Source organism: Calonectris borealis, chromosome 2 (genome assembly GCF_964195595.1).
Source record: "Calonectris borealis chromosome 2, bCalBor7.hap1.2, whole genome shotgun sequence".
NCBI classification, from domain to species: Eukaryota; Metazoa; Chordata; class Aves; order Procellariiformes; family Procellariidae; genus Calonectris; species Calonectris borealis.
In genome coordinates, this window is record NC_134313.1 from 70,036,039 (window position 1) to 70,051,280 (window position 15,242).

The window sequence follows — 15,242 nt, forward strand, 5'->3', positions numbered from 1 at the left end:
AGGATCTGAACTCCACTGGTGCAACAAGTGGTGCACAGAGTGTTACAGAAACCAGAGTGCACTGGCGGCAGCTTTGATGCGTGCAAAAAACCGCACGAGTCTCAGCTTACATCCACTGTGCTACAATAAGCCAATATGCAAAACTTCCAATACTAACACACAAATATCCTTTAAAGTTAAAGTTCTGTCGTCACAGACATCAGCTGCCCAGAACTTTACAAGAAAAACTGTCAGCATTTATTGCTGTTTTCTCTTTGCATTTGACAAGCAGAATCAGCCTGGCATTGCCTGTGAGCTCCTGTCTTCAGATACACAAAACCCGTATTTCTCTCCAAGTCAGACTCTAATAATAAAACCTAAATGGCTTTCATGATGTTAAAGTAAAATAATTATTACAAATGTGTAGACTATAATAATCTAATTACCCCGTTTAATCCAAAGGAACACGAGATGGAAGCTAACCAAATTCAGCTTCCCCAGTGTCCTCCAGCGTATCTTTTAAAAGCATAATGGTTTCAAGAGCATTTTTTCCCCCAGCATGTCTACTGGGGTAGACCACTCAAACGTGTGGGGAGCTCCCTGTCCCCCTGCCTGGTCCCTAAGCCCTGCTCCGGCGTCACCAGAGGTGGGTGCCCAGCAGCCCACCACAGGGCAGTTCTCCCCATGCACAAAACCAGGAAGCCAGCACTTAGAAAACTTTCTGTGCAAAGAGAAGTGCCTGGGGAGATTAAGCACCTCCAGAAACGAGCAACAGCAGAGCGTGATTTCTTTTAGGCCTGAATTTTGGACTTGGTGCCAGAGGTTCATATAAGTCATTTCTAGACATTGTGAGGATATTGCAGTGTTATTGTCTTCCAGCCTACAGGCCCCTCACGATAAATATATCCAAGCTATGAATTTGCACTCTGCTTTACTGTTCTGACCCACTCAATTTTCACAGTATTTATCTTCTGAAAAATCTTGCAAACAAATGATCTTGTATTTTCTTCCTCACAGAAAATAAAAATATTAACTGTTTTTTAAAAAAACCAGAACTGATACTTCAAACACTTTATTAGGAACATTTTCATCTGAGTTCCCAGGACTGATTTTAATTAATTTAATCTTTGCAATATTGATTTTGTATCTCATTTTTTTTAATCAAATGTTGTGCAGCAGTAAATCAAACAGAAAAATCCATTTTGTCTTACATCAGTCCAAAATTTTACAATTATCACAAGACAGGTAATTTTGCTAAAGATTATTACCATGCTGTTCACTTAAAGATCTACTGTCCATTGAACCTTGTCGATTAGCATTCATTAATTGTGTGCCTCTTCTGTAATTCTTTATTGATAGAATCCTGTATCGGCTGTTTCATAGAAGCATACATTTCAGGCTAAACAGCTCCTCCTCCTTACTTGGGTCACCTTGCTTAACTTTCTTCTTTCATTTATTCATTCATTCATTTAATATTGACACAAATGTGGCTGCCTTCTAGTCTTACAGAATTTCTGATTTTTTCCAAGGAATTAAAATTAACTATATATACACTTATTCTACGTTTGGGAAAAAGTTTCAGAAGAAATAAACAGAAAAAGCACTTCATGTTAAATATTAGCTAAATTAATAGTTATTTCATTGAAAACAAATTCTATTGAAATTCCAAGAACAATGGACTTGAACTCACCAGGCGAGCGTGTGGGTTTCGGTGGTAATAAAGTTCTTTATATTCATCCATCCACACTTCAGCTGCACGCACACTGTTTGCCAAAGCTTTGGACCGTGAGTACGGAGCTTGTTTGGGGAAAACGTGACCTACATGTGAGCATGGGTGGATCTCAAGACTTCCTCCACACTGCCATATCTGAACAAAGAATTGACATTACGCATCATTAATTTGACTCTTCGCAAGCAGAAGGATACAGTAATAATAAGCCCTTGTAAGGATAATACCTTCTCAAAAATATCACAGCATACTATAAGCAACACATACAATAATTTCGTGTCTCCTTTGATGAATAAGCTGGACAAAATGACATCCTTGTGAACTCAGAGCAAATCACAGGGAGTAACAAGGAGATAACCCCATCTCTGGTTTTAACCGGTGTACAATTATCCCTTTCTTAGCTTCACTTTCTCTGAAGGTGTGATAAGAAATGGTCTACAATACTTCTGCAGGTCTAACTGTGGTCAACAATTCAAGTTATACAGGCATTATTTAAAAAAAAAAAAAAAAAGAAAGAAAAGAAAAAGGAGGCATGTTTCTTGTCCAAATTAACCATGCAAATAGCCATCTCAGAAAGAAACCGATGACCGGTAACTGATTTCTTACGAGAAATCTTTGCCCATATTTTCCTGGAAAGCTGACCTGACAAAACAGGTAAGCTTGTCATATGCAGAATGATAAGATGTGTTCCCATTTGTATATTCGCCATTTCAGAAGAGAGGCATGGGTGCCTGGTCATAAAAATATAACTAATCTTTTTCACTGGAAAGCTGGGAAAGGAACCCCAGACCCAATGCATGAAAAGAAAAAGCAAAGTAATTCTGTAACTAATTCATGGTGGTCCAGCCAACATTAATGAAACAACCTCCCCTCTCTAAAGCAATATTCCTACTTGCTGCCAAGGAAAGTGCTTGAACCTGAACATGGAATTGGCAGAACTCACTCTGCCCTTGCCCTCATCCTCCTGCCTCTGGCTCCCCGGGTCAGGAAACATACGTCCCTGAAGATAAAGCCCATAAATGACCACCAAGTGGAAACACCAGCCTCAGCACTCTGTACTCTTCCCCTTTGAAAACGATGGACTTTTGGCAGCTCATCCACACAGCCACTTTCCCATCATCCGTTCTGATCTCAAGTTTGATATAATGAAAGGAAAGCACAGTTCAGTATTTCCTATTTAATATTCTGCGTGACCACAATGTGGGAGACACCCTGCTTCTGAAGGGTGCCTGAAACAGGGTTTCTGAAATTTAGTCAGATGGGGTTAGGACACGTTGCTGCACTTGAACAAACTTGAGGCTATCACCAACGGCTCCGATCGACTTTCTGTAGAATTTTTTTCAGAACTGGCACTGCAGTGAGCTAATTCTCCTCCTGTATTCAACCATGCATAGGTGGCAGCTCATTTTTCCTTTGTAAATAGAGGACAAGGGAAATTAGCTGAGATATGTTTAAGGGGTAGAGAGGTTTGCTCCCTGACAACCTTCTTGTATAGCACATACCTTTTAATTACATGTTATTCAAATTCACACAGCAGGAGTGAAAGCCATGAGGTAGCAAATAATAACAATGACAACAGATCAGTGATGGGACTTTTCCCGTCTCTCTGCCTGGGACTTTTAGGGATCTAGAAAGTCACTACAGATGAAAGCTTTCAACATACATAAGATGGACGTTTGTCTCCAGACTGCTATTTTTTTTTTTAATTTACTTATGATTTCTCTCAAATTTCTTAATTTAGAAACCAATGAATGTTGTCTCCATTGATTTGGTTTTGGACAATGACGTCAGACCTTCACACGTGGCACAATAGTGTGCTAAATAACAAAATTGTAAGCACTCTAATACATATGTTTACTTTTAAAACAAACAGTTTCCTTAAAGTTATAGATAATTCATTATTCAACTCTAGGGAGCAGTGGATAATCTTTACTTTCTGGATTTAAAATTTTAATCTCTTGCTTTTGGTGAGAGGTTTTTTTCCTTCTTTTTTGTTGCTTTTTGTGGAAGCGGTGTATTTGTCATGTGAACAGAAAGATGGTTAAAGCAATTACACAAGAAATCTAGGATTCTGTACTGATCTTTTAAACAATTTGCATATTTTCGCATGTAAGTTACACTACTGCCGTTTTGAAAGCTGCTAAGAACCAGCTATCCACTTTCATTTTAAAATCTCCCTTGAGATTTGTTTCAAAACAATAGCTTTCTTACATTATTATTTCTATTTCCAAGATTACTTTTTTGAAGTTCAAATTTATCATGCAAGATTTGTTTGTCAGCAAATATTAAGCACCATTAAATTTATTAAAGTTTAACAATTTCCATATTTGTTATATTTCATATAAGCTTTTTTCTATTGATCATTACCATTTTGATCAGTCCGTTTTTCAACAAGATATGAGGAACGGACCATAAAGACTACTGAAGTAAAAATGTACAGTTAAGAAGGAAGCACATTCTTCTACTCTTCCGTGATAAAGTCTGATTTAAATGGAGTAAAACAGACTGACCATATCTCTGTTAAATTGCTGCCAAAAAGAGAATTCCACAACAGCTGATTTTTCAAAAATTAAAATTCTGAATTTCTCTAAAAAATAACTGTAGGTTGCTAAGCAATGCTTATTAAATTCTGCTTCCTGTATTAAAACAGTTCAAAACTTCTCGTCTTCCTATTACAAAAAATGAAGTATATTTCAGCTAAACAATTCCTCAAAAGGTTTACTAATGTTTTTGAATGGAAAACATATTTTGACCTCTATATAAAATCAGGTACAAATGAAGAGCAAGGAAAAGAGAGAGAAAGCAAGGAATTCACTAGAGAAACCAAAGTTGACTACTAAATGCTAAGTAAGTGGCTCTGGAGAAGGTTCTCCTGTAAAACTATCTGCACCTCCTTTAACAGAGAAGCACATTAGATTTCATGTATATTTTGCATGCTCACATGCATGAAAATATGTTTCTTTACTAGGTCTGGCTAGCTCACAGCTCATTATAAAAGCATACGTTTTTCCTTCAGCACAAAAAGAAAACAATTTTTTACTTTCATAGAATCATAGAATCATTAAGGTTGGAAAAGACCTCTAAGATCATTGAGTCCAACCGTCAACCCAACACCACCATACCCACTACACCATGTCCCTGAGCGCCTCATCTACACGTCTTTTAAATACTTCCAGGGATGGTGACTCAACCATTTCCCCGGGCAGCCTGTTCACTTAATTAATTTTTACTTTCACTTTCATCTTGATGCATGCAGACTATCGGTATTTTTTCTTTTCTTTTCAGAGACAGATGATGGCATTATGAAAAGCTACAGTAGAAGTACAGATCTCGCCTTGGATCCCCATCCTTCTCCAGGGTCTTTGGACAACCCACCTAACTGCTGGGTCAATGAACACTAAATAAGAAAAGCTCTATAAGCTCTACCACCTCCATTCGAACATTTTAGGACTCTCTGGAAGAAATAAAAAAAAAAAAAGGATGCTACCTCCTGAACAAAGACAAACTGCGGAGAACACTCTGTTCCCGCCCCTCTCTCTGCTGCAATTTTGCTTGCCGTCTTGCGGCTGAGCCCTCCCGCGCGGTGCTTATGCATGATCTGCTGCGACCTGGGGGGGCGGGGGGGCCTCCCCAGCTGCATGAACCCATCCCAGCTGCATGAACCCATCCCAGCTGCTTCCACTGCAAGACAGATTTCCACATCCGGACAGAAAGAAACAATACAAAAAGATCAGAAAAGAGAAGATCCCAAGCGATCGAAGGTGTATCATCCAGGCCCGTGGGCAATGAACTTTCCAACAGAAGAAAGGACTTATCAGTAAGTAATTTTGCCTTTTTTGCACAGACCTTTGTGGTCTTCTCTCATGCCACGATGGTGGGTTGAAGGACATACCGCAGGTGTATCAAGTGGCGGTCCCCAGAAACAAACTTACATTGCAGTGCCGCTAGCAAGCAGGAAATAAGCTGCAACCAGGTTTCCCTCGCTCCATGTACAGGAGAGGGAAGATGAAAGGGCATGCTTTCCATCCCTCAGAAAGAGGGGTTTCAATGCCATTATGCCCATGAAGTGAAATTTTATCCAGCCAAATAGCATTAAGCAAGTCGAAATCAAGGTACATTGACTCGATCCTGCATTCAGCACGCAGCCTCCATTTCTCTTAGCTGAGAGAGATGCTTTTAGCTGAAGCTTTGTCCTTGTTGCATCTCTCAAAACCACAGAGAATTTCTTCACTTTAGAATAATCAAAGCACGAGAAGGAGGAGGCTTGAGGACAATTCCTTTCATGTCACCGGGAGAGGGTGGTGTTTACAGAGACGAGAAGAACAATGAATTAATTTACAGTGTTTTTCAGTATCCCTGCTCCTAATTTTCAGGTCTGGCAGGTCTAGAAACCACAGAGACAACAGAATTGACACTGATTTATCCCTCTTGACCTTCTTCAGGACTGTGGGCAGCCAGAATAACGCAGTTAAGCAACATCATAGCGCTCTGCTCTCTTCCGCAAAAACCCTCACTGCAGGAAGCACGAGTACAAGGGCTTGAAATCAAACAGAGGAAAGCACGTGGTGGACAATTTGGATCCAAATGCCTAGATCCTACCGGCAATCTGCATTAGTAAAATTAACACGCCCAGGCATATTCGCTGGCCATTGCACCGTCCGTCCTGCAAAACTGCTGGTCTCCCAGAAGAGAGCTGCCCGATCCACCTGCAGCCCACAGGGACCCCGCACCGGCCTCTCCGCTTCCTCATTTAGGCGCCTCTCTCACCCCCCAGAGCCACGTCGCCGCTCTCGGCCCGGTGCCTGACACACTGCAGGCCTGCGGCCGCTGCGGGACTGCCCTGAGCCCCCGGGCTGGTGCACCCATGGGCCTGCTCAGCCCCGGCGGGGCCCGGCAGCCCGCTCGTGCCCACCCCCAGCGCCCTGGCTCCCGGGCACGCTGCTGCTCCTCCTTTTGTGCTTCCCCTGCGTGCTAGGCAGCCTCTGAGGCTTCCTCCGGCCCACAAGAAGACCACATTTCTCCATGTTGAAGGAGCCAAGGCACTGCTCATACATGCTGCTGCACCCCATGGGGTCAAACACCTGGTTCAGGGGAACCAGTAACATCAAAAATGAGACTTGCTGCCAGAGCCTGGCAGAGGTCAATGGCAACGAGCCATGGCTCTAAAGCAGCAGCCAGTGCAGGGGCACTCCGTCTCGTACCGGGCAGGGGTCAGGCTTGTCCTGTCCGCAAGCCTTGGTCTCCCGCAAAGCAAGACATGAAGAGCAGAAAGCCAAGAACTGCATGCAGAGAGGGCCGTCTTCGAGGCTTTCGACAAGGAGCTGTAGAGAGCTCCTACAATCCATCTCAGAGGAGAAAACCACTGCCATCCGGGGCAGTGCTACCCCTAACTCCTACTGGTTAGGGGGCAACCATTTTGGTGCCACCAAATCTGTGGCAGCCAGGGTCACAGAAGACTGCAGACATTTCAACAACGTGAAGTAGATCCTGTCATGTCCAGTTCTGTCAACTGTGGTTGCTGTTTCCAAGCTTGCTGCTTTGGGAGAGGTGCAAATTTCTGCCAAGAGGCAGAGCATATAGTACTACTTTCAAAACCAGCAACCTCTCCACCTCACGGGTGCTCAGTCTGGTTGCACGTGCGCTAGCGGACACAAACAAGTGCCTGCAAGGGCCAGTCTTGCTCAGGAGATACACATACCCAACATGCTTGCTACTGTTACGCTACATTTGTGGGAGATAGTGTCACGCTCTCTGATGTAGCTTGCTGCTAAACTGACAGTCTCCTGTCTCTGCTCATTTGTCTGCTGCAATAGTGTCACAGCTGACAAAGTAAAGAGACACAGCAAGCCACAGGTCAGCAAGCATCTGTACCCAAAAATGCATGACTCCCTCATTATCATCAACCCTTCCAATCTCTCAGTAAGCAAGAAAAACAGTTTTCCCTTGCCAGAGTTAGCTGGGGATGGTGTCCACCACCAGGCTGCTTTCCAGCTTAACCTACCTTGGGTTGTGACTGATGATGAGCATGATCACTTCTTTGGTGCCCCAAGTACGAACTCAATCTATTGCTACTTCTGGCTCTCTGAGCAGCCTCTCAAAAGGAGGCATAAAAATAATTTCATCGAGCTATTTCATAGCTCCTGACCCCGTGACTGAGCAATTATCCCACAGAAAAGAAATTCCTTCCAGTGGAAAGGAGGGATCACTGCAACATACACATCCACATGGGCTACCCCAGAACCGGAGCCAGCTGTGAGACTCCTGCTTCAGAAGCTCACAGACCTGATGGAGCTGCTTTGACCTTCAGGTGGAGACCTGCTGAATTTACTGACCGAGACAAGTAGGCTCTGTGTTTAGACTTACATGCCAGAGAAACTTTTCCCTATGTGAGAAAGGAGGTGGTCCAGAATTCAGATCAAACAGCAATCCCAGCTGAGAAATCCCCCTCCAGAGAAACCATGTCAACTGTAGGTCTGTGTTCATTATCCTCCCTAATCCTTTTCTTTATTTTTGTGCCCTCTTTACTAGGATTTTTGCACTACAGGCAGCAGGAGACCGGAACAGCAGCCAGGAAGACTCCATGCTTCTCTGGTTAACAGGCAGGAATTTCACGTGAGACAGTCTGGTGATGCTTCCTTTTCCAAGAGAGTGGTTTTGTAGCATCAAAATACTATTTAGAATCATAGAATGCTTTGCGTTGGAAGAGACCTTTAAAGACCATCTAGTCCAAAACCCCTGCCATGGGCAGGGACACCTTTCACTAGATCAGGTTGCTCAAAGTTCCACCCAACCTGACCTTGAACACTCATTAATCCCTAAAACCTGCTATCACCTGGTAAAAACAAAAAAAAACCACCAACCCTCCCCTCCCACAATCCAGTGATACACAGAAATGCAAATATGACCATAAAACATACCTGAGGAGGAGCAGAAAAAGCAAGGGGAATATTAAGTTGTGAACTCCCTGCAAGCCAAAAACGGCCCTGCAGTGTACCTCTTACAGCACCAGTGGACTGCTTCAGCAAGCTAAGGGTGATCTGGGGCAAACTACAGGCAGCCAGTGCTCAGTGGGAATCAGCAGCAGCTGATCAGGAGGTAACAGCGGAGTTGAGGAGGACAAGACCGTTTTGCTCATCAGTCTGGACTGTCTTGTATCTCCTTCCTCTTCCCCTGCCATAAATGCTTTTCATTCCAGCATAGCTAGCTATCTGCTTCACACCTGAGCACTGGTCCACCCTTCGGTGGGGTACAGCTCTACAGTTCCTGGAGATTTTCCCCATTTTATAACCTTTATACAAACTTTTCCTGAAGTGAAACAGAATAAAGCCTTCAAGAAGTACAGGGGCTGGCTTGTCCTGCCCTGCTGGTAACTGCCACCAGCTGCCTCCTGTTCACTCCATCAACTGCTGTGAGAGCTCCAGGGTCACATTAAAGCTTACAAACGTTTCCTTCCAATGATCCTCTTCAAGCCACAGAACATAAATTTCATCCGCCAATATCACACCACTACTTACATTTTATAGTGGCATTCAAAACATTAAAATGTTTTAAAATGGCTACTCTGAATGAAAATATAACTATACTGAAGCATGAAAACAAGGAAAAGAGATTCATATAAACATCTCCCAAAATATTCTCTTCTTAACACTTGCTTACATTACAGCTATCTTATGAACTAAAAGGGCATGAAGAAAGAAATAAGAAACTTGTTTTTGTTCTCAGGAAAAACAAAACAAAACAAAACAACTTTCAATTGAGCCACTTACCCTAAATGAGAATTCAAGGTTTTCTCCTCCCCAGACTTCCATTCCTGTGTCATATGAACCAAGATAATCAAAATACTTCTTGCTCACAGAAAACAATCCACCTGCCATGGTTGGAGACCTATAAAAGAGAACGGTAACTCTGAATTGAATAAAAAGTGAAAAATATGAATTAACGAACCACAGATCAAAAAATACAATATATTCTTATTTTCCATTTTCTCAGTCTGACAAAGTAACAGTCAGCCATTGGTTGGTTAAGTAGTATACCATCAGGCCATTTAAATTTAATTTTGTAGTAAAAAATTGTATCAGAAACAAGCTCCAGAATGTATTAAAATAAAAGTAACAATGAAATCAGAGAAGATAAACATTGTGTTAATACATATTTTTGCAATTACAGTGTTTTTTGAGTGGCCATAAATAACTAGCCTCTTACCTTCACATAGTAGAACATAAGCTTTTTTGTGGCAGAATTATTTTAGTCAGCTCTGAAATTCTAAGTGCGGTATCCTTGTATATTTTACTTAAGTAGTAAGTCAACACTTAGTTGACTTTAGTCTTTAGTAATTAATAACAACATTTCTGATCCCATTAATATCACGTGGAAAAACTCTCAGACATCAACTGAGCAGAATTAAGTAAACAGAGCCCCTGAAGAGATTTTTTTCTTTCTAAGATCTGCCCATCTGTATTTTTTTTTTAATTGTTTGCTATGTTTGGAAGAAAAATCAGGAGCCAAGATTGGATCCTCACTGAAGACCACACTTAGGGGGTGTACTTTCAGTAGGGCAGTGTGTGCAAGTATATATGTGGTGATGCATTCGCGACACTCATTCGCGACAATATATAAACTTGAATTTGTTCATTATTGTTCCTAATTGTTTACAGTCTTAGAAAAAGACCCTCTTTAAAGTGCCAAGCATATAATGCTGGTTGGAACTAAATTCAGCTGACACTTTATGAATTTTACTAAATTGCTGTTGAGGTAAATATTAACAAATGCTAGGTGCAGTGATCAGTTACTCTTAATCTGTCAAAACTAATTTTACCAGCCGTCTTTTTGAAGCAACACTGTCATATGTTGTTTCAAAGAATGGAAAGAGATGAGGTGAGACAGAAGGAAGGAGAAAAAAAAAAACAAACTCCATAACCAGTCAAGGTCTTCTGTCTCACTCCAGATCTCGTCTTTCCAAACACAGCTGTCGGTGACACCACTCTCTGCTTTCTCCAGACACTTGTCGAACTCACAGTCCTCGGGCTACCATGAAGCTTTATCCCTCATTGTTTTGCCCTTGGCATGCCAAAGACAATTCTTCTTGCCATGGAGAAGAAAAGCATCATATTTAAACTAAAGGCTTTAAAAACATTTACTCTACTTTGAAACTTTTTTCCAGGAGGATGTGGACTAATATATGCTGAGAAGGACTAAATTACTGACTCACTTTTCCCATTTAAAAAAAAAAAAATGTTCTCTTCTCTCAGTTGAGGATAAGTTCATTAATATTTGTGAAATACTGGGCATTATTACCATGATAAGCAACCTAGAAAAGACTGAGAAAATTCTGAGATAATTCTGTATTTGTTGTAGTCCATAAAATAACAGATTATAAATAAAAGCAAGGACTAACAAAATCATGATGTTAAAAATGCCAAACAACAGCTTCATTTCTTACAGTACACTACTGAAATACAGCAACTTCCAAACTGAGTGTAGCAGACTCTCAACTATCAGGATTTTGTCTACAGTGTCCATTTTCCAGATGCATTTTTTGTACTCTTACCTTACCTCTCCTAAAAATACGGTATGGAGTGACAGATAATACCAACTGATTGCAACTTGTCTTAAGATAAAACAAAACTAAAACCCACAAGGACGACATCCGCATGAGCTCCTATGAATTAGCCCTTCACAGAAACTACGGTGGGTAGAGCTGTATCATTTCATCCCAATGAAGAACTGGCAAACTGCTTCACCTTTGAAAACAGAGCAAGGAACCGCCACTACCGCTATGGTACAGATAAAGTCTTCAAAACTACTTTTGCCTTCTTACTGGTTGATGTTTTTTTTTCCCTTTTTCATTGTTGACCATGATGCATTTTTACAATGCAAACATCTTTGCTTGGCACAGAGGACATCCTTTAGTATTGGTTAATTAGTTACAACCTTTCCGTGTGCTGATAAGCATCTGTGGGAGTTTGCCTGCAGGAGTCCAGAGACTGCTTGTGCAATAATGATTCCATATGGAAGATTACACAGGCATTTCAGCTTTTAGAGCAGTATTTTTTCAGGAGCATGGTGAGCAGGAGCTATTTTGGAAAAAAGGGGAACTAAACAAGATATGTAATTTTTAGTAATATGCTCATTTTTCAAATATTTTTCAGTACCTCCATTTCCAAGTGAAGTCAAAAGCACTTGTAACATTCACAGTTTCATAAGACACATAAAAATTAACCTGATCACATCGGTCTTGGACTTCCTCCGTTTTTGTTCTCTTTCAGGAGTACTATGCCAAGTGAAGACCAGTCTCCAGTCAAATCCACCAATCTGTGGCTCACCAGCATTTCCCAAGTACTCAAATGTATTCCAGTCAATAACATCAATAACAGGGCAGACGACAGCTGATTCTTCTTCTGCAATCCTAATAGGATTTTAAAAGAAAAGGGTGACTTCCATTAGAAACGTCTCTCGAAAACTAGAACTGTCAAGAACAGAGAACACTTACATATACCAAACGCAAAATTTTGCTCCTTTTTAACTCATGCTGCAATACAAGGAAAGGATAGCTACAAGAACAACCACCGATTTCTTGCTGAGGATGCATCAGGAGGATGCATCAGGATGGACTCAGCTGTAGGCATCTGGCAAGCATCAATCTTCCTGGACAGTGGAAGTGAGGTGTGCCAGATGGCTTGAGATAACACATTCAGAGTCTGGTTTGGCTGCCATATCCAGCACTGCATTCTCAACAAAAACATCTATTTTGTTTTGTAGAGGTAGCTGCATTCAAGATATTTAGAAAGCAGCATGACTAACATTCTGCAAGGGTGAATAAGGTAGCTAGGCTCTTGGCTCATGGTTGTTCTTGTAACTCTGATCATCTGCAAAAAGTTATACTGAGCACTACAACAGTAACTCAAAAAGAAGCCATGAGCTTAAACAGAAAAAAACCCATGCAATACTGGAATTAGATCTCCAACAGTGAAACATACATGAAGGAGGCCTCCAGAAACCCTGACAACATAGGAGATAAAAAGGAGAAACAAGATAGTACTGCAGAATGACACACCTATCACCAACTATCTTAACAACAGTTAAGATCTTTATCACACTAAGAATACATCAGAGCTGATGACATTTCTTGCAGGTCTACTTCTGCAAGGAGATAAACTCCTTCCTCCCATTTCTCAGAACCATGCAGGGTTTTCTGGATTCCTTTCCAAAAGCATTTGCCCTTACAAAAGGCTGTGGGATCCTTTGCCTTCACCTCAGCTTCTGGAAAGGCCTCTCAGTGCCAGGAGAGATCAATTTCAAGCACACAAGCTCAAGCTAAGGCTTTTCTCCCAAATCACTCTTCAGCAATCTTCTCTACACTAGTCTTAGATATCTCCTTTTAGTACAGTCAAAAAATTACTTGTTTGACTTTAAGATGCTGGTACTTGTTTTAGCCCTGCATCTAACCTAGCCCAAACCATCTGGATTTGGGTATTCCAGCGGAGAAGCAAAACCGAACATGTTATATTGCCAAACAAGGAAGAGACTTGATGTACATGTCATTCGAGGGGAGCCAGTTCCTCATAGGATTATTAAGCTTAAAACCCGCAGGCTGACCAGGGGGCCCTGACTCTGAAATTAGAGCAGCTTGTGGTGGTTAAATGCAGCAGAGAACAGGAGCGGCTCCAAAGAAGTATTGTCTGAGCTGAGAAAGACTGCCTTAAATATGAAATGGTCCCTTGTTGCCAGAGGGAAGATGTGACACAGCTGTTTTCTTCGTTATGATCGCCTATTGAAATCCTGTTTGGTAGAGCGCACAAAAGGGCTTATATAAATATTGCTATCTCCTGCTTCACTGGCCTAAAGCTTATGTGCAAAGCAATGAGAATGATACATACACAGAGGAAAAAATTCCCAATAAAATGTAAAAACGCTTTGTTGCTCCTGTAAAGAAAAAGGAGTAAAAATTAGGTATCTGGCACATGATATCAGTTATGAAAGGAATCAGGGAAGTGAAAAGCCATCACCTTTTCTGTAAGTTAAGAATTAACTAGATGGTACAATGCACAGGCATCTTACAAATACAACTACATTTGCACTGCAAAACGCTAACACCGTTGCATTGCTTCCATACATTTGAGTCGAGATATGCCATGCAAACATCCTCTTAGAGACTTATATCTGCATCTGCAGCAAGAAGGGCAAAAATTCCAAGATACATCCAGGGCTAACTTTTCACAGAAGGTGATTTAGTACACTTAAAACTATCCAAATCCTTTCTCAAGGTTGCCATCTAGTGGTTTGCTAAAGAAGTGAAGAAATTACAGAATCGTCTCCACAGTTTTGTACTGTTTCTTCAAAGACAGTCGTTAAAACCATGCTTATTCTTTGATTTTACCCTTTTTCCTTTCTTCACACTATCTAACTGTTCATAGTTATCTGGACATGGGGAGTTTGAGAACACAAGTTCCACTAGGAATCAGGAAGACTCGCACGCCTCAAGACAGCGTGTGCTTTTGGAGAGAGATGGATTAGCTCAGGACTGGGAAGATGGAGTTTATTGACTTTTCTTCCAGCCTGCAACAGTGGATGTCTCAGGGCACGCATCTTTCCAGACCTTCTCATCCACCACCCAGGCTGATAGAAGTAGCCACCTTTCCCAAGGTAGTTTCAGAGCTGGGGGAGGATTCCTCTTCCTGAAAACAAAACTTTCCTTTCTCTGAAGAAAAAGAGCAGCCTGGTCCTTGGGAGAAAACAAAAATCCACCTCCTGATCTTCCACACTTCCATTCGCTACCCCACCGCCAGGAAGCAAATGCTCGCAGTGCCTCGGGGACCAGACTGCAGTAACCTTCGGTAAACCTCTACCAAGAGCCATTTTTCCACTCCAGAAGCGTGCCAAACCACCTCTTCTCCTTCTGCAGCGGGACAGAAAACCAGCCCAGAGCATAACCTCACCTTGCCAGCAGCGGCTCCAGCCAGCCCTCGTGGCATTCGCAGTGGCAGTCCAGGAACGTCAGGATGTCGCCTTTCGCCACAGATGCCCCCAGCAGCCGGGCTCGAACCAGCCCCTCTCGCTTATTTGCACGGATAAGACGCACCTTGCGTAAGCCAGCCACGTAGTTTTCCAAAGTCTCCTTTAAATGTTCTGTAACAAACAAATAAAAAAAAGAAAGAAAGAATATAGTTCTGGGACGATTGGTTTACGTCATGCTACATAGAAAGTTCTTTTTTTCAGTAGCGTATTACTTACAGCAGTGTCTTAAAGATACCGGCATTTTGAACTCTGATTCCGCTATACTGTCTATGTTAGGAAAGACAAGGAAAAAGCACAGAACTTGGATGGACACAAATCACAGTTACTTTCAAGAAATTGAATGCTTCGTATTTGCCTCTGTAATTCATTTCCAAACTGTTAAGTCAAATGTTACATAAAACTTTTTCCGTGTAAAAGTTTTATTCTTAACACAATTCATGTGTGGTGGAAAATGCCAGCATTGTCTTTGTGCCCCATAATTCAAACGAAAACAGACAACCAGGTAGCTCTCACTATACTA

The 15,242-nt window shown here is 41.6% G+C and overlaps 1 protein-coding gene across 1 annotated transcript in view; it reads right to left on the minus strand.

Annotated features, from left to right (window-relative positions):
- Window positions 1–15,242, minus strand: part of GALNT12 (polypeptide N-acetylgalactosaminyltransferase 12) — a 49,278-nt gene that overhangs the window by 21,160 nt on the left and 12,876 nt on the right. The window contains exons 3-6 of the mRNA XM_075142307.1: window positions 14,644–14,833; window positions 11,928–12,113; window positions 9,475–9,592; window positions 1,670–1,846 (exon numbers count right to left, since the gene is read on the minus strand). Coding sequence (XP_074998408.1) covers window positions 1,670–1,846; window positions 9,475–9,592; window positions 11,928–12,113; window positions 14,644–14,833 — 671 coding nt within the window. The remainder of the gene's footprint in view (window positions 1–1,669; window positions 1,847–9,474; window positions 9,593–11,927; window positions 12,114–14,643; window positions 14,834–15,242) is intronic.